Genomic DNA, 20,787 nt, shown 5'->3' with positions numbered 1-20,787 from the left:
TCCAGGATGGTGCTACATATTGTAGATCTTAATTGCCCCAGTGTATGATTGGTTTACTTTAAAGCCCAGCTTCAGGTTTCCCCAACTTTGGAGAGCCCCCAGTCAACTTCATTTGTTTCTACATTTTTGTACACACACCTCTATTTCATTGACTTTGTATCCAGTTTTGTGATCTCATGCTGGCTCCTCTTCCTACCCTTCTTCCTCTGATGGAGAATGAGTCCTGTATACTGCAGAGACTGATGTCATGTAATGACTACATTCCCTAGCAAGCTCAGGGCAGCTTGACGATGTACCCCTAGGGGGTCTGTCCTTAACTTTCTGGGCTTACAGAAAGTGTTTGGAATGACACTGGGCATCATTCAGTATGGAAGAAATGCTGGATCCCAGAGTAGTCAGCGTGCGGAGGACAGCACTGGAGATAAGGTGAATATTACAGCCAGAGCTGTTTTTTTTTCTTGAAAGCCAATTAATACTTTAAAAAAATGTTAAGCTGAAGATGGCCTTTAATCTAGCCATAGGTGGGCAGATGTCTCCACAATGGATGAGGAGAAATCTGCCTATCATCGTTAGCATCGAGCCCTACTGCTTGTCCAGTGAACTGAAGCAGCATCTCATGTTTAGAATCCTCAATATATCTTCTACTTGAGAATGGTTAGCCATGTTTAATAGATCTCTCAACATTCATCAAAACTAGAGAGTGCTTAAGTTTTGACTTTTGTGAGCATATCAGTGCTTTCAAAAAGACAGTTCACCAAGTGTAAAAGGAAGTGGTAGTGTTTCTTTAGAATAATTGAAAAAACAAGAATCTCTAAATATGTGCAGCTCAATTTAATGGAAAAGATTGCTACCGCCCCGTGTCTGCCAAGCTCCACGCTGCGCCAGAGGAGAGGAATCTGGCACTGTCCGCAGCAAGCAACTTCATCTTTCATCTGCATTTCTCTTCTGTATTTATCCTGCTGCAAGAAAATTCCGAGAATGTCTTTTCCTTCCGACTTGGCTCTCCCGATAAACCACAGAAATACTCTCAGCAACGTCTTGCAATTGTTCAGCTTTATGTACACTACATCGCTGGGGCTCTGCTCTATAACAAATGTATATTTAATTTGACAGCAATAAAACAAAAGATAAAGCGCTACTTAAGGCATGCTCATGTATAGCACAGATCCATGGAGAAACTCTGATCTCGTTTCAATTGTTTAAATTGACATAGCCTGGATGACCTAACTGCGGGGCCATATGCCAGCTAATGTTTAGTTTTTCTTTGAACAAAAACACAAGATCGCTGCTCTTCTCAGCTCAATGGCTTAAAGCGAACCTGTGATTTGCCCCTGCAAGCAGCAACAGGTTCACTTTAATAGGATTCTTAACTAACAACACATACTCACTTTCCTTTTTATTCTCCCTCTTTTTGGTGGTCAGCAAAGAGAAAAAAAAAACATAACTCCCAATATACTCACCCTCTTCCCATTTGACAGCACTAGTGGTTGTCATGGGGGTGGAGCTTACGCAAAGCTTTCTCTTTTTTAATACTGGTGGGCAAGCGGAGCAGCAGAGGAACAAATGAAAGGTAAGTATGGGCTGCTAGTGCTTCCAGCATTAAAGGGAAACTTATTTGCCTTTAATGGGCAAAGCACATGTTCTTTTTAAAGCTGATCTCCAGGCAGCTATATATTAAAAAAAAAAATCACAAATAAGTATCATTGTGTATTCCTGAGTTAACTAAATGTTTAGATAAAAGTAGCACAATTACCTGAATCTGAAGCTTTCTGACATCCCCTGCAAAGCAGCACTCAGACCAGGAGAGGGATGGACAGCACATGCACTGGTGGGAGGAGAGAGCAGAGTGAACCAGAGTTGATGACTTATCAGTGTGTTCCTGTTCCTCTCATTGTCTAATTAGCAGATTGAAGACCGGGAGCTAACACCGCCGCGGGGCTGATTTATTAAAACTGGATACTGCAAAAGTCGGTGCAGTTCTGCATAGAAACCAATCAGCTTCCAGATTTTTTGTCAAAAATAGCTGCACCATATTTTACACTCTCCAGTTTTAGTACATCAACCCATCTATTCCATGCCACTACCCTGGCTGTTTGTGCACTCACTGTACTGCAATCCTGAGCAGGAAGGACAGGATGTCTCTATAATAAGCAACCAAGACTGCCACATAAACATGTATAATTAAAAACAATCATTAGGCGCAAATAGCAACAGGTCCTTTTTTAGAATGTAAACTGATGTTTTTTTTTCCACAGATGTTTTATATTTGTGCTGATATATTTAAAAAAAATCTTTCTATTACAAAAAAACTTTTAATGCAGAGTGAAACTAGGACACTGGTTTCGCTGAGCACTGTGGATGTTCTAAACAGAAAGCACTGCAGAAGGTGTTTGCCATCTGATTCTCCCTTTCTGATCAAATCTTTAATTAGAATCCACATCGGAATGGAAAGACAGGTGAAGGGGAGGAACCACTGCTTTCAGCTGTACGTATGAGTTAAAGTGGTTCCAGTGGCGTCACTAGGATTGGTGTCTCCTGGTGCTGTAAAATTTGGTGTTAACTCCCCCAGTCACTAAGCAATTCGGGGCACAGAGCAGGCTAGCGCATCAGCACAGCTCTCCCTTGTCTAATCCCCCTAATGTAACCACTCCACCCTGCAATCCCTCTAATGTAACCCCCCGTGTAATCCCCTTAATGTAACCCCTTGTGCAATCCCCCTAATGTAACCTTCCCCTGCACTCCCCCTAATGTAACCCCATTGTGCAATCCCCCTAATGTAACCCCCATGCAATCCCCTAATGTAACCTCCCTGCAATCCCCCTAATGTAACCCCCCTCTGCAATCCCCCTAATATAACCCCCTGCAATCCCCCTAATGTAATCCCCCCGTGCAATCCCCCTAATGTAATCCCCCTAATGTAACCCCCGTGTATATCTCCCCTCTCTATATTCACACATATTCAAAAAACCTTCTGCATTGCAGCTACCCCCGAACGATCGGATTTTCCGACAGCTTTATGCAACCGTGTGTATGCAAGACAAGTTTCGGCCAAAATCTGTCGAAAAAATCCAACGGATTTTGTGGTCAGAATGTCCGACCATGTGTATGGGGCATAAGGCCCTGTACACTTTAGCATTAAAAGGGGTGTACAGTAAGTTTTCTTGATGTGCACCCAAGAATTCCTGGGTTGCAGTATCTCTGAGCATTAATGCTACATACCTTATCATTTGTATTACTCTTGGGTGCAGAGTCGAATGCCCTGCCTTGGGAGCACTGTACTGGACAAACAGACCAATGCCAGGATTTTCTCACAGTTCTTGGATATGTGGTCCATCTATTACCTCTTTGTGCTTACCAGGCTTCTTCATTAATTAAGTGGTAAGCTAACGTTATTTGTCAGTTTCAGTTCCAAAATAAACTGGAACACATGTGCTCTTACTGAGCACAATTCTGTAACAACAGTGAAATAATTATGTTAGCATTAAAGGATCAGTCCATCAAAATTAAAATATTACCGTAGCTGAAGCCCTTAAAGAAATTAAAAATCCAGCAGAGTAATTGGAACCCCTAATAATGGCAACGACAAGTGTACTAACCGGGAAATCATCAATGGAGTCTCTAAGACTGCTTTTCTCAATCTTCTTAACATGAAACAACTTCACGGTCTCAGTAAACCCCTGCAAAGAATTACGATTTCTAACGCTCATGTTACATTAGTGTGAGGGTCTCTGGGGGGTTTGCACCTTTACACTTGTGATCATTGGGAAGAATTCTCTCTTCCAGATAGCTAAAAAAGATCATTGTCAACAGCGATTACTTAACTTAGAGGCAAACATCGCTCTTTGATAAAAGATAGAACCGTGTGGGAAGTTGTATGAGGCTATAACGATAGAATTCTTAGCCTCCATCCCTAAATTGCAAGACTAACTAGGGGGGAGAACAGTGGGACTTTACATGAAGCAAGCAAGGTAAATGGGTACAAATATGTCTGGCTAGTGACTGGTAATAATATGCAAACTGCTATATAATAGTAAATTGTAAACAAGGAATACTTTTATATAACAATAAAATATGTATTCCATATTGTAATACATACACGTATAATAGCATAATAAAATATTAATGCGTGGTATTGCCAGACTCTTTTGATCTATATGAATAACAAAATGTAAAACATATACATAGTATCAGCATTGTACAGTAGAATTGCAAATTATTCCTAGATGGTAACAAGGTGAGTAGCATCCAATTTCTCAATGCGTTTTGTGGAATAGCACCACTTATCAGGAGCAGATGCAATGTGGGTATCTAAAGATGTAAATAAATAATGTAAATTGTAAGTAAACACTATGTCTCAGCATGGGAGATGTAGATACAAAAAGAGAGTAGTGTAAAGGAACCCACCCTACTGGGGATCAAGTAGGAGTCTAGGTGTGAAGCGGTGAGGACTGGAGGCCAGCCAAGGTAATCATCAGTCACAGGAGCTGAGTTGGTAAACCCAGAGCACAAAGATGACAATCCAAACAGGGAACAGATAATTAGAGGAGTGTGATATCCCATGAATGAAGGTGACATGGATGTATATATAAATGTCTATATAAAGTAAATAAATATATATGATAGTGATCGAAAGAATCACAGTGTAATATACCTAATAGATATGTGAGATGAACCATAGGTGGTATCAAGCAGTGATAAGAGGTGAAATCAGCAAGGTAGGATAAAGTAAAGAAAGTAGGACCTGAGATGTAAATAAAAATACAAGGTGAGGAAATCATAATGGTAGCCCTAAGAGAAAAAACTAAATAGAAGTCCAAGGTGTGGAAAGCCAGAAGGAAAAAGAACATAAATGGCCTTAATGTCTAAATCAGTGTACTAAACTCAATGGTGCATAGTGTCCTCGCAACCAAAACACACAGTGTGTCTGAACACAATGGGGGGGGGGTATATATACTCAGTAGACAGGCACTAGGTAACCACCAATGTCATGCAGGTGCCCAATGGGAAGGGAGATGCCATCACCCGAGCAGACCAGTCCACCAGGCGCATGGCGCCAAAACTCCCCATGAGAGCCGATGGAGGTACTCAGCGCCAGCGCACTGATGTCAGCAAAGCCAGCATCATGTGCAGGACGCTGGAGGCATGGTGTCGGGGGACACAGCGGAACACGGCCCAAGTCCCTGCGTCCCCAAGGGGGGGCAAAGGGAAAAAGGGAGGGTGTCCGGTGTGCCTCGCAGCTCCCAAAACTGTGAAGCAACCAACCGGATCAGTCGTCCATAGCACTCACAGACTTCCATAGCAAGACCACAAGACACAGAGAGTGGGACTAAATAGTAATAACAAACTACACTTTTATAGACCTTCCCCATGCCAACACAAAAGAGATAAAAATGGGTATAAAAAGTATATATCTGCACTATTGTATAATAAAAATAGACTAGTAAAAGACTATACATAATGCATACTTCCATCCCTATTAAATTGATAAAGGATAAAACCGTGTGGACTTTGTATGAGGCTATAACAATAGAATTCATAGCCTCCATCCCTAAATTAGGGGGGAGAACAGTGGGACTTTATATGAGGCAAGCAAGGTTTACAACTTAATATTATATAGCAGTTTGCATATTATTACCAGTCACATATTTGTACCCATTTACCTTGCTTGCTTCATATAAAGTCACACTGTTTCTCTCTGCTCAAGGAACCCCTATAAGACTCTAGAGCAGTGGTCGCCAAACAGCAGCCCAAGAGCCGAATGCAGCCCTTCGCTAGCCTCTATCTGGCCCTTTGCCACTATTTTCCCACTAATACAAGTCGCTCTTCCTCCCACTAACAACATTGTTGGGGCACTATTTACCCCATTGACACTAACAAAGGGGCACTATTCCTCCTACTAATACCAGTGATGGGATGATTACTTTCACTGACACTGGGGCATTTTCTACTCCCACTGGCCACAGTCAGGCCCCCCTGAAGTCTGAAGGACAGTAAATTGCTCCTTTGTTTAGAAAGATTGGAGATCCCAACTCTAGATGAACCCTAGGGCTCCACAGAACCTTGGTTGAGAAAGGCTTCTTTAAGATGTATAAGAAATTATCAGGTGAATTAACTCCCTAGAATCTACCAAATCTTTTTGTGGAATGAGCCCAGGTAGCTATTCACAGTTGCTTGAATTTAATGAGATGGTTTGAAGAGTAGTGGCCCTGCTTGTTGCTCTTTGGAGACTGTATCATCACCACAGGCGGTTGGAAGATCAGCGGTCTTTCTTGGTGCGTCCTGGAGATTGTACCATTACTACAGGCTTTCCCTGATCCTCTGTAACGGGGGATCATGGGTTTCTGGTAAGAAGTAACTCTCTGTATAGGTGGTGGACTCAGCACAGCTTTTTTCACATCAGCATTTGAAGATTCATTTTACTTATGGATGGTCTTTATCTTATTTCATTTTAGTTTTGCATGGGTGGATGCCATACATACTTGATTTTGTATATATGATTGGACTTGGCCCATTTTTCACTCATACTTGTCACCAGGGGCGGATTGGCAACTCATGGGGCTCCCCGGGCAATAGGAGATTATGGGGCCCCTAGGCAATCAGAGATTATGGGGTCACACAGTATACACATGTATACACAGACATGTTTCTATTGGCTGAGAAGGTACTGGAGAGGTGGGCCAGCTATAATATCAGGATTTCTAGACCAAAATTATGTCGGTAAGGGATATTTCAGAGACAGGTGAAAAAAAAAAAGATTTTTACATACTGTCCCTGGTTTTACTGAGGCTGGCAACCCTGAAGGGGCCACCTAGTGGCCCGGGGGCCCTCGGGCAGTGCCCGAGTGGGTGAATGGTCAGTCCGCCCCTGCTTGTCACATACATTTGAGCTATTAATAAATTTAAAAAAAATTCACTTATGTTTTGTTTGTGTTTCTGAGATTTATGGTTTTAAAACATAACACATTTGCACTGTTATATTTGCCCTTGACTCACACTGAATTCTGGTTAGTTCCAAGATCGGTGTGTTCCTAACATTCGTTTGAGGTTTATATTCACTTTAGATGTACAAGCTTAGCGTGATTCTATTTTTCTTTTTATTTCACTCACTGTATTAATGTTATGCAGGAGAATTGCTGCTTCCATTAGTTTCACATAGAAACATCTTTAGTTTTTAGGTACACTCTATTTTTATATCTTAGCGCAGTTTCTTTTCCATTTTCCATAGCTAGTCACAGTGTGTAATGAGTATGCAATCTAATTAAGCTAATTTATGGCTTTGGACAGCCATTGCCAGTACATTTTATTACATATTGATATCATCACATTATCCAGCCAAGGGTTTCTAAATCCGCGTACACACGTAGCCGTCTGTCCGACGTACTTAGTCTGGCGGACTTCCCGCCAGACTGTCCATCGAACTTTCCGAACGGGCTACTTGCCCACACACGGCACTTTTTCAGCGGACTAATACGGCATACTAAGTCCGCCGTACTATCCGCCCTACTTTTGAAATGAACGGACTCGCCCACACACGCGGAGGAAAGTCCGCTTATTTCGAGCGCGTCTCCAGGTAGGCGGGGCCCACAAAGGATATGTCGCTGGCCCCGCCGCCTGGTATGGACTTAAAGGGGAACCCCAATGCCGAAAAAAATCGGCGTGGGGGTCCCCCCAAAGTCCACAACAGACCCTTGTCCGAGCACGCTACCTGGCCAGCCAGGAAAGAAGGGGCGAAGGAGCGCCCCCCCTCCTGAGCCATTGATGAGGGCAAGGGCCTCTTCCCGACAACCCTGGCCGTTGGTTGTCGGGGTCTGCGGGCAGGGGGCTTATCGGAATCTGGGAGCCCCCTTTAATAAGCTGTGCAATAAATTATTTTATCTTGTGTGTTGTGGTTTTTTTTGTACTTTATTTTACAGGTGAATGGGTAGGGGTACATTGTACCCCATACTCATTCACATAGGGTGGGGGGCCGGTATCCGGGGCCCCCTTATTAAAGGGGGCTCCCGGATTCCGATAAGCCCCCCGCCCGCAGACCCCGACAACCAACGGCCAGGGTTGTCGGGAAGAGGCCCTTGTCCTCATCAACATGGGGACAAGGTGCTTTGGGGTGGGGGGGCCGCGCGGCCCCCCTTCCCCAAGGCACCCCCCATGTTGAGGGCACGCGGCCTGGTACGGCTCAGGAGGGGGGGGCGCTCGCTCGCCCCTCCTTTCCTGGCCGGCCGGGTAGCGTGCTCGGACAAGGGTCTGTTGTGGACTTTGGGGGGGACCCCACGCCGATTTTTTTCGGCGTTGGGGTTCCCCTTTAAGTCCATACCAGGCGGCAGGGCCGGTGACGTCTCCTTCGCGGGCCCCGCCTACCTGGAGACCCGCTCGAAATGAGCGGACTTTTCTCCGGGCGGGAAAAGTCCGTTCATTTCAAAAGTACGGCAGACTGGCATACACACGGCCGGATTGTCCGCCAAAATGCGAGTCCGGCGGGAAGATTGGAGTGTAAAGCTACATTCTAAGTCCGCCGTACTTTCGGGTCGAAAAAGTATGCCGGAGGCTACACACGGGGGGATTGTTTGGCGGACTTGAGTTTGCCGGACTTTTCCACCCGCTTGTTTGATCGTGTGTACGCGGCATTATAGACTCCAGTGTTCTGTGTACTAAAACAATCACAATTAAATTAAGTAAATATAAATAAATTATAATTAAAATATTAAAGTAGAACTATAGGCAAAACCTTTTTCTCTGTTTGGATAGAGTAAGAGAGGATTATAACCCCTGTCAGCTTATTTCTTGCCATCTGTGTCCCATTGAGGAGATTTACTTTCACTTCCTGTCCCATAGCCAAACAGGAAGTGAGCAGAGATCCCTTTAAATTATAGGATATCCTTGGTGACCCCAAGGGCACCAGAACTAGTGTCCCTATTAGAAAACTTCCCCTTTATTACTTTTCTGGGGACAACCCAACATTTTCTTTTAATTTCACTTTCAATGATAATGGTAAACAGGACACAAAGGGAGGTTCTAATCACTCTAAACTCTATCCAAAACTAAAAAAAAAAAAAGTTTTGCTTTTAGTAATATTTTAATAAATAAAGGAATTTTCTGAGACCCATTTATAAGTTAAAGAACCGACTAGCTGGAGCAATTTCAATTTATATATTTTATATATATTACGCAGTGACAGTTTCTCTTGAAAGAAAATCGGTCAATAAATGGAGGAGCTAATATTGTAAACTTCTTTTACATCACAGTATTTGTCTGGTTGTTATTCTCACCATCCGGTTTAGGCAGTCATTGACCACAAACAAGTAAGGCCAGCCGGGAGCAAATTTCTTTCCTGTAATCACGGGTTGCAGAAAAGAAATTTGCTCAAATCCCCCAATCATCACAGTGAGTACTAATGCAGGAATCCCTCCTGCCTGGCCATTGTCTTCTCCCGATGGGGGGGCGGGGGTAGCCATCTGGGCCAGAAGAAGATAATGATTATAGCTAGCAGCTATAGCAGCCACTTCTACATTCAGCCTGCCCACTAATGGTTCGAATCTCAGCCAGATGTGACCCCTGATGACGTCAGACGTGCTGACAAAACGCTTTTGGTGTGGTCAAGCGTGACAGGTCACTTCAGCCCATAGAGAAACACAGGTGGAGTGCACAACGGCGTCCCACAGCCACTTGTTTCTTTTTATACCTTGCACACTTGTAAAGTGTTTTTAGCGCTTAATTTTAATAAAACAACAACATACTTCACCATGGGAGATTGTTCCTTTTTTACTTTTTGATCCTGCTGTCTGGAGATTTGGCGGGCACCCTTTTGATGATCGTTTGGAGGCTCTAAAACTGAGTACTGTGATGGATGATGGGAACATCTTGCACCCTAAAGTTGTACATGACTTCTGTAATGGGGATCATGTATCTCTGGTGAGTAGGCCGAGTGGCCAGTGTTGGAGGAGGAAGATTTAAAGTGTTTTTGTTTGTTGCATTCAAGATTACCCTACTATTGAAAACTATACTACTACTACTACTATTTGATGAATTATTGGAATTTATTTATACATTTATATACAGTGGTGTGAAAAAGTGTTTGCCCCTTTCCTCATTTCCTGTTCCTTTGCATGTTTGTCACACTTAAGTGTTTCGGAACATCAAACCAATTTAAACAATAGTCAAGGACAACACAAGTAAACACAAAATGCAATTTGTAAATGAAGGTGTTTATTATTAAAGGTGAAAAAAAATCCAAACCATCATGGCCCTGTGTGAAAAAGTGATTGCCCCCCTTGTTAAAACATACTATAACTGTGGTTGTCCACACCTGAGTTCAATTTCTCTAGCCACACCCAGGCCTGATTATTGCCACACCTGTTCACAATCAAGGCATCACTTAAATAGGAGCTGCTTGACACAGTAAGGTCCACCAGAAGATCCTTAAAAGCTACACATCATGCCGAGACCCAAAGAAATTCAGGAACAATTGAGAAAGAAAGTAATTGAGATCTATCAGTCTGGAAAGGGTTATAAAGCCATTTCCAAAGCTTTGAGAATCCAGCGAACCACAGTGACCACTAGGTGGTCTTTTTTATGATTTTTTGTGATTTTTTTTTATGTTTATTTATTTGCACTTTTGAATTGTTTGTATAACATATTGTCACTATCATCCACTGGGGACATTCAGTGGCTATTCACATCATTGCACTTCGCATATTTAACCTAAGGGTGCACGGTTCATAACAAACTTTCTAAGTCATTGAGCACAAACAAGTAAGGCCAGCCATACACGGAGCAAATTTCTTTCGTGCAACCATGGGTTGCAGAAAATAAATTTGTTTGAATCCCCCATCAACATAGTGAGTGTTGATGCAGGAATCCCTCCTGCCTGGACATTGTCTTCGTCCTTGAGGGGGAGCCATCCCAGCTAGCAGAAGAAAGTGATTATTGCTAGCGGCAATAGCAGCTACTGCTGCATTCAGCCTGCCCGCTAATGGTTTGAACCTCAGCCGGTTCCTGTTAAACCAGCTGAGATTTGAACCGTGTATGGTTTAAGCAGCCAGTAAAATTGATACTGTTGACCTGTAAACTTATGTGACTTGCTAAGAAATTAAGCCGTAGGGTGAGGGGTGATGACCAGGGAAAAAGATCAAAAATAATGAGCTCAAGCCAAAGTTGGTATTGGCTGCTTTCAAATGTTTGACAAAAAAATGTCATTATTGTGGTAAAAAGGCTGCAGGTAGCTGTAACCCATAGAAACCAATCAGTTATTCATATTATCAGTACACAACAGTGGAGCAGGAACAGCTTGCTTTTCTTAACCGTGTCCTTATGTGTCCTTAATGTAGCATGGACTGAAAAGATTAATTTCTATTATGCCTAACACCTCTACCGCTGAGAATACACCTGAAAATTCACTTATATCTCCCAAGTCCTGGGACATCAGACAGAAGCAGCGTCTGCCTTCAATTTATGCCTGTGTTCAGCAGTTCAGAGCTCTGTGCTGTGTTTTAGCCATAAGTAAACTATGCAGCTGGGATGAGTGATAACAGATTTCCTTGTGGTTATCAGCCACATTGTCAGTACGAGTAGAAGATCTGCTGTGTTTTATCAGAGGGGAAGGCTTTCATTGGAGCAGTTAACATAAAAGAATGTTTACAGCGCAATTCAACAGACCTGTCATTGTCCACCGCCATCTAAGTAGTACCTTTCTTGGACAGTTTTAGTGAATTCCATTATGTTCCCTCTACAAAGTGCACACTGAATTGCACTTTAATCTGCTGCCTTTGTTTATGGTTGTCTGCTGTGCTGAACACAATGTGAAATCAAATCTAATAGACGTCTAACAGTGCCCATAGATATAGGATAAAAATCTCCAAGTGCGGCATTTTTTGGGGGGAATTGGGCAATAATCCAAAGTCTATGGGAAAGTACATACCAGTTTCAAATGACCTTTCTCAGGGGAGTAAAGTAATTGAGCAGCTTAAACACCCGTTGTTTTTTTTTTGCATTGCCCTAATGCAGCTACAACATTGCTGTCTTGGGGAGAAACTGAGCCAAAAGCGTTCTTAGATGGTCAAATTGTACACTTATGCCAACCGTTTACGTCTGTCTCTGGCATTACATAGTTCTGCTAATGTAGGGACTTAGTCTCTAAAATAAATATAAAAAAAAGACATTAAATACTCACCAATCCCACTGCTAATGTCCCAATCTGTAAAGTAATTAGGAGAAAATGCAAACTAAAGATCCCAGTTCCTCACTGTATCCTGCAGTTTATCATGCTGTCCCATATGTTTGGGGTCAGTGGGTCAAACCACTAAGCCCTTGTACACACATTCCGACGGAAAATCCGATTGGACCGCGTTGTCGGATAATCCAACTGTGTGTGGGCTCCATCAGACTGTTTCCATCGGAATATCCGACCGACAAAGTTTTAGAGATGGGCTATAAAACTTTCCGACAACATGATCCGATTGGACTTTGTCCGATTGTGTGTAGAGAATTCCGATTGGACAAAGTGCCACGCATGCTCAGATCAAATTCCTAGACCAAAGCTATTGGCTACTAGCCTGAACGTAGTCCCATTGTAACGAAATAACGCCATCACATTACGTACGATCGGATTTTCCGACAACTTTGTCCAACCGTGTGTATGCAACACAAGTTTCGGACAAAATCCGACGCATTTTGTTGTCGGAATGTCCGACCGTGTGTACAAGGGCTTAGAGTAGCATGGGACTGGAAATCTGACACGCCCCGGGTTGTTGGACTATACTGAGATTGGCAGCTGAGTATTAATTGTTGAGTTGGAGTTGAGTATTGAGGATTTATTTTTTTTGTACAGATTTAACAACATAATCACTTTAGGTTCAGCAAATGAGTTCTATAGTCACAGCATACACCTTTGTTTTATAACATCAGCTTTGTAATGACAATGCAAACAATGGTTATTTTTGACAACCCAATACAAGTTTGCTTGAAAAATCTTCTTTCATGTTGTGAGTGCTGCCTGTTTTCTTGTCATCTCTTTCCACAACTTCCTGGACTCCCTGCATGGTTTGCAGCTTCTCTTCTGCTGTTTCAATTTATAAGGACTACATATCCCATGGTATTTCGCTGCCTGCAAACAGTGATTCCTGCACTGACTCCTCCTCCTGAAACTCTTCATCTCAGCACCTCTGTAGTTCAGAAGGCAGGCTCTGTGAAATGTGTGACACAGCAGTGCCTACTCACATAATAATGACATAATGAAAATGTATTACAGAATTCATGCAAGTAAATGTGTAGGGATCTTCACAGAGTAAGTTTAAAAACACCAAGATTGTTCAGAGTCATAGAAGTAGGCTATAAAAAAATGAAATACTATGTAGAAATTAATATATGGCTTTAAATTTTGACTATAGATAAGCTTTAAAGGGTCAGCCCATTCGTTACTTTCCTTTTGATATTGATTGATTTTTCCATAAGGAAAAATGTTGCAGCAAAAAGTGAGCTTTTTTTGAGAATTTAGATTTCAGTTCTGATGACTTACAGAAAATGTGTAGTGGCTTTGTACATATTTTCTTTATTATTTATTCATTTATTTATAAGGGGCAGAACTAAAAAAATGATACAAATATTTTTTTAGTTAGGTAAATAAGAAATATAGCATATTAATATTTTTTATTCTGATTTTTAAACCAGTGGGGGAGCTTTAGCTTCCTCTTTGAAGGCTCTTAGGAGTTGATTTGCTAAAGGCAAATAGACTGTGTACGTTGCAAACTGCAGTTGCTCCAGAGATTAGTAAATGAGGTAAAGCTTCACTTTGCAAAGAATAAAAAATCATGTGATTGGATGATCTAAGTCAGGAGAACTTCTGCTCATTTACTAAACTCTGGAGCAACTGTTCTTGCAGAGTGCAAGTCTATTTGCCTTTAGTAAATCAACCCCTTAGCTAGTGCTTTGATGACCCCTTTGTTAGCTAGTACATAGTACTCTGGAAATCCTTTCTCATGTATAAACACACACACATATATATATATATATATATATATATATATATATATATATATATATGTATAACATTAATATAAAACTAATATACAGTCCCTCTTAAGGATAGCTCCTGTCCAACAGCTAAATGCACAAAAAGGTTATGCAGGTATATTATATAAAGGTTATATAATGAAACTGACAACACTCTAAGATCTGCCTTTATGATAGCTACCACTATATCATCCCCTCCACCCTTCAACTTTTTACAAAGCAGACACTACTACAGCCAACCTTTAGCTGGCAATGGGTGACTAAGTATTAAGAAAAATCTCAGTTAATTACACTGGCTGAATTGAAAAGTATTTTGGTGATCTTTTCTTTTTTTCCAAGAAATACTTTTGTGAACTAAGTGGTGTTTTTGATATATTTGCCTGGACTTAGGTTTTAAGAAGGTTATTTATTAGTTATTTCTGAACTTCAAGTCTTGTCACGTACAGTCTGAATGTCTCCATTTATTTATAAGTTGGAATATATCTGCAAAGGTTACTTTTTCATTCCTAATTATTTTTATTGCATTCCTAATGCACATTGGGGCAAGAAAAGCATAGTTGTTTAAATTGCTAAATGCAATAAGATGAATTTCATCTACCGAGACAGTATTTAAATAGTAATTCTGCCCCATAGACTTAATCTCATTAGACCATGCTGGCTTTGAGTTACATTTTAGTTGAGATTTTACAATCTCTATGCTCAGTAATTTTGTGGTGGAAAAGCATGCATGCTGCATATTTACATGATAACATAGCCGGTGAGGTAAAGGAGAACATTAAGCCACACTTTATACTGGCTTCTATTCATAAAGAAACAGCTATAGTATTCCCCACGTCAAAACAAGCTGAAGAAAAAAACTGAAACAATACAAGCTTTAGCCAAATAGCGTTTTGTTGAAAACAGGCTTCTGTATTTGACTCTATTGAAAGGAGGTCATCCAGGCAAAACTAAAATTTGGTACCGACCCTTCTGTTTGGCTAAGCAGTATTCTATAATGTAACCTATTGGGCAGCAGAGTCTTGCACTGTGATTAGCACCCCTGTCTTGCAACATTAGTGTCTTTGGATTGAATCTCAACCAGGATATTGAAGCAGGTGTGTCCATACTACCACCTCCAAGTAGTAATCTTCCACCGCAGAAGCAGGGCACTCATCCTGAAACGCATTGGCTCTACGATTTTTGTGACACTCGCCTTTTCCTTTTTTTTGACCAACCAGGATACTATTGCATGGAGTTTGCATGTTCTCCCTGTGTGAGTTTCCTTGGGATGCTCTGGTTCCTGTCTAAATTGGCCTTGTATATGCATGCATGTGAGCTAGAGGGCTTAACCTGGCCATAGATGATGAAGATTCCTCAATTTTTATTTTGCCTGTCATGCCATATGTCACTTTCTTTCTTTTTCAGCTGTTGATTGATATGGTTGGTTCCATGGATGACGTTCTCCAGGAGGCTTCTGCTGGTTGCATCGCCAATATACGCCGACTAGCTTTGGCTAATGAAAAAGCAAGATATGCCTAAAGAAAGAAGAACTGTTTCTACTGTTTGTTCAATCTCAATTCACATTGTTAATACTTTAAGGACAACTCTGCTTATGCATATTTGGTGGAGGGAGATTAAGATACATGTATGTGTGAATTCTGATCATTTTCCCTATGTATCCACTGACCTGTGTTTCCATGATGAGCCCATTCCTTGGTCATTTTTAATTGTACCGGCTTTTTCAGAAAAAGTTATTGTCAATGTAAAGGGAATATCTTGGAACACTTAGCAGGAGGTAGAAGTTTGTAGTGCAATTAGTGAATGGTAGAAACAAAGATAAACAACACTTACACATGTATGTCCCAGCTCACCTCCACCCAAACCGCTTTGTTCAGTCTTCCCTTAAAGGGAGTTTGAGGCTAAAATACCTGTATAAAATAACATTTACCTGGAAGTAACTTATTAAAGTGGTTGTAAAGCTCTGAAACCTAGTGTTTTGTAGTGTGTATTTGCCTCTATCTAAAGTAGCTAATGTGATTTCTATCTCCTCTCTTTCTTCTGCTAACTGCATGAGTCACTTCTAAAAGTCTATGCCAACACCAGCCAATTCTGTGAGATGGCCCTACCACCCCAGCACACAACAGGCAAATGACAGCCCCAACTGTGCATGTTTCCCTATGAGACTGTGTTTTTCGGGAGAACCATTCCTTCCACTCAGGTCTCAGTTTACACTCTATGATGTGTGGTATGTGACATCCAATCTCTGCCCCTGCCTTCTAAAGTGCAAAAATGCTGTGTAAACTATACACATTAAAATGCTGTAGAGGAGAGAGGGCTTCAGAAGATACAGGTACAACTTATGTAGGAGGATTTGTTGTATCTCTGTGTATCACCTGAGGCCAGCCACTTCAGTGGGTGTATGTAAGGGTTTACAACCACTTTAAATACTCAGCTCTCCTGCTGCCCGCACCATCAAAATCTGTGCTGCATTGAAGGAAAACCACTGGCTATCTCAATACAGTACATAGTATTAACCACTAAGCACACCATGGGGACAGGAATCAAACACCCCTGAAAGTGGAGGATCCTGCAGTTTCATAGCTAGCAGTTTCTCTTCAATGCAACAGAGATCAGCAACACAGGTGGTGGGAGTACATTAAATATCTTACTAAGTATTAAATATAAAAAAAACTGTATTAATAAATATGCAGATATGCATTCATGCATGTAGGGAATACACAGTGAATAAACCTATCCCATTTTTAGGGGGATTACACATAGATGATAATACTTCCTGTTAATTAACATTATTTTTTAAAAATGTACTGTGCATTCTATAAAACAATGTTTTTCAATTCCAGTCCTCAAGTACCCCAACAGGTCATGTTTTCAGGATTTCCCTCAGATGAAATGGCTGTGGTAATTACTATGGCAGTGAAACTGATCAAATCACCCGTGCAAAATAATGGAGAGCCTGAAAACATGACACATGTGGGGGGTATTCGAGGACTGGAGTTGAGAAACATTGGTCTACACATCCATTTACCTACAATACCCAGAAATTAGATACGTGTATTTATTGTATTCTTTCTGTTATTTCCTTGTAGTCATGATGAAGGGGAATACTTTAAACCCCCAAACGAGTTGGCTTTCATTGAGTATAACTTTTAATAAACTTCTGGACTTGACATACATGTTACCAAACACCGCCCCATAAAACCTAAAAGAATTTCTATCTCTTTCCTCTCTCTATCCAAAAATGTAAAAATTGTTGGGTTTGTTTTGTTTTTTTAATTTGTCAATGTCTTAGCTCACTATTTAAAATTTGTTACACTCTGAACACTGTATCTTTGTTAGCTAGGGTTCAGCTGACAAGATGGCTCCCCCCAGCACTGCTACATCTGTTATACTTTAAAAGGATTCAGTTATAAATCTGTTCGTTAATGCTGACTGTACTCAAGATGCTTTCAGTATGTTCAGACAGCAATGTGTACATTGCCCAGTATGCATCACTAGTAAAATCCATAAAACATAATATGTGTACTATGTCCGCTTATGTCAAAACCGATGTGCATTTCACAGTATGTTACCGCCCTGGATCTTATAAACCTGTCATTGTGTGCTCTGCAGTATTTTTAGACCTGAGCAACAACACTGACTGCCAATCAGACATGACATCTGGCAGTACAGACATACTGAAGCTGGAATGCCCACTTCATTCCAACAGAATAGTGTAACTTCTTTCGGTGTTACAATGATACCTGCTTCCAACATCTAATTATATCAAAAAAGCTGATATATAAATTAGAGACTGACAGCCAAGACTCTCCAGGCATCTAGTATGCATCACCATGCTGGGAGTTTTCAACAGCTGGAGAGTTACAATTCACCTAAACCTGACTTAAATATTTCCATGGGTTAATTAGGATTACCACTGATACACCAATATACCAAGATGTGATTATATAGAGAATATAAATACTACTAATTTTTAAAGGATGATATCATGTGGCTGTATATAATACAAATGGATTTTAAACTTAGGCTGCATTCGCACCTGAGCATTTTCAGCTCGTTAAAAACGCCAGAAAAAATGCCCGAAAAACACCCAACAAGCAAAATCCTATTCATTTCAATGCCACTTGTTCACATCTGAGCGTTTTGTCACCTGACGCAAAATGCCTGAAGCTCAAAAAAGATGTTCTTTTTGGGCAGATTACAGGCAGTTTTCTGCGTTTTACATTGGTTTCCTTCCGACCTGTACAAAATCGTTGCAAAAATGCGGCAAAATACGTGGTAAAATCGTGGTTAAAAAAAAGGGACTTTCTGCCTGAAAACGAAACTCTCAGGTGTGAATGCAGTCTTAATGTAAAATAGGGAAGTTTTACACCTACGGCAGCCTCCTCATAAACAATGGCTACCTGTTTAAAGTTTTCAGTGATTCCTTTAGAGAACTATTTTATATATACAGATGGTCATACAGCAATACCAAATTTTAGAAGCAGGTGGCGCTATAGAATATAAATGTAGCACGCATCAGGCAAGCTTCATGCAGACACATTCTTCAAGCTCATGAGCCAAATGCTGGTCTGAAACAGAGCATTACAGCCTTAGTCATCATGTGATGCATTATGTGCCCCTTCTCCAAGCAGGGACAAATATAAGGGGTTGCTGAGGTGAGCTACATCACCCCAGATTTTAGTCATGCCCCCCCCCCCCCAGGATCAGTGATATTGGTATCAGGAAGCGGAGGGGTTGGGGGGGCAGCACAGCCTCAGCGATGCCAAGTCTGCCTGGTTGCACAGTGCCCTGCCCCTGTTTGCAGCACTTCATTATTCATTTCCATAGAGCAGGGTTGCAGACCTGAATACATGGTGTAATTTGTTGTTATGGTGCTGGTGGCCTGTGCACCCGCACCATGGACAAGGTTGATCCAGGATGTTGATTCAGAAGAGAAAATAAGTCCTGCTTTTGCCCAGACCTGCTCCACCTCCCAACCCCTGCCATGATGCTGCAGGCACAGTTGAAGGTAAGACTCTATTTCTGAAGGGGAACTGAAGACCCTGTTGTAAAGAAGGCTGACTGTAATGTGATAGGGCCTCTCACTGAGATGAGGGCTGACCTTGATGTGACGTGTCTGACACTGATGTAATGGGAGCAAATACAGATGGGAAGGGGGCTGACACTGATGTGAAGGGGTGAACTCTAAATTTCAGGGGGAAAACTCTGATGTGATTGGGCTGACCCCATCTCCCAACTGTCCCTGATTTCGAGAGACTGTCCCTGATTTGGAGCAATGTCCCTCTGTCCCTCTTCCCCCCTCATTTGTCCCTCATTTTGGTCTGATCTATATAGTTGTGTATAAAATGCACTTTATATCTTTCAAAAAGTGTTTCCCAGTGCTAAACTTTTCATCCAAGTTCTAAATAGCTGCTTGTAAATTTTAAAAGCCAATATAAAGTAGTAGTAGTAGTAAAAAAAAAAAAAAAACCTTATGGATTTAATTAACCTTTTTTTTGGTTAATTCTCTTTTAAGGGGGTGTGGCAGTGGGTATGTCTTATGCCTACATATGTTTGCAAGTAGGTGTCCCTCATTCCCATCTCAAAATGTTGGGAGGTATGTGTGATGGGTCTAAGCCCTTGTACACACGGTCGGAGAATCTGTTGGAATGTGTCCTATCGGACCATGTTGTCGGATAATCCGACTGTGTGTGGTATGCATCGGACTGATTCCGTCGGAATATCCGTCGGACCCAATTTTCCAACTTGTTGGAAATATTTTCCGACAAACTGGTCCGATCGGACATACTTCGATCATGTGTAGAGAATTCCGATCGGACAAAGTGCTACGCATGCTCAGATCAAATTCCTACACCAAAGCTATTGGCTACTAGCCTGAATGTAGTCCCGTCGTAACGAAATAACGTCATCACGTTCTGAACGATCGGATTTTCCGACAACTTGGTCCGTCGGACAAAATCCGTCGGACAAAATCCAACGGATTTGGTTGGCAGAATGTCCGGCCGTGTGTACAGGGGCTAACACTGACGTGATGGGGGATGACACTGATGTGATGAGGGCTGAAACCAATGTGAAGGGGGCTGACACTAATTTGAAGGGGTGGACTCTAAAGTTCCGGGGAAAAACTCTGATGTGATGGGGCTAACTCTGATGTGAAGGTGGTAACTTTATATTGGGTTCATAGGACCTTTTCAGTCACTGTCCTGCAGTGTGTACATTTGCTTTGCTGAGTAGAGTATGAATTAGGAGTATGAGTAGGAGCAGGGCTTTTTCTGATGCATCACACTGTACAGCTGAACAACAACTGAACACAGCCCATGGTGGGCGGGGCTCTGACAACCTCATTAATAATAACCTTGCACTGGTTTCTTCAGGACCACAACTTTGTAGAGGTTCCCCAATTGTCCACAAAGGTATGCTGAAGATGGTAACCTCCATTTACACATTCTGTGGATGTGTACCCAACAGATTGTGGCATTTACATTTGAACTGCAAATCCCCTTTAAGAGAAACAGAATTAGTAATATAAATTAACTTTGCTTTAGGTGCCTGGACCCCCTAATGATCCAAGTTTCATATAATATAAACACCATTCATAAAACCTCCTAAAATTAATTATGACATGCAACTCTTGATATAGCTGTGAATAAAGACAATTTCCATATCGCATAAAAACTAATCCAAGTAAAACACCAAAACGCAGGACTCTAATAAATGATACACAAAAATGCTTACTCTGAAAACCAGAATTCCCTCAGAACAGGCCCGCTGGAGTCCCACACATTTT

The 20,787-nt window shown here is 41.5% G+C and overlaps 1 protein-coding gene across 3 annotated transcripts in view; it reads left to right on the top strand.

Moving 5' to 3' along the window:
* ODAD2 (outer dynein arm docking complex subunit 2) overlaps positions 1 to 17,167 on the top strand; it is a 294,886-nt gene extending 277,719 nt beyond the window's left edge. For all 3 annotated transcript variants that reach the window (XM_077491037.1, XM_077491038.1, XM_077491036.1), the window contains one exon: positions 15,405 to 17,167. In XM_077491037.1, the coding sequence (XP_077347163.1) occupies positions 15,405 to 15,518 (114 nt within the window). In that variant the 3' untranslated portion in view covers positions 15,519 to 17,167. The remainder of the gene's footprint in view (positions 1 to 15,404) is intronic.
* The last annotated feature ends 3,620 nt before the right edge of the window (positions 17,168 to 20,787 follow it).

Source organism: Lithobates pipiens, unplaced genomic scaffold (assembly GCF_037356315.1).
Source record: "Lithobates pipiens isolate NorthernLeopardFrog02 unplaced genomic scaffold, aLitPip1_a1.2 Scaffold_19, whole genome shotgun sequence".
Taxonomy (NCBI): domain Eukaryota; kingdom Metazoa; phylum Chordata; class Amphibia; order Anura; family Ranidae; genus Lithobates; species Lithobates pipiens.
The sequence above is the reverse complement of the archived record's forward strand: the minus strand, read 5'-3'. Positions and strand labels throughout refer to the sequence as shown.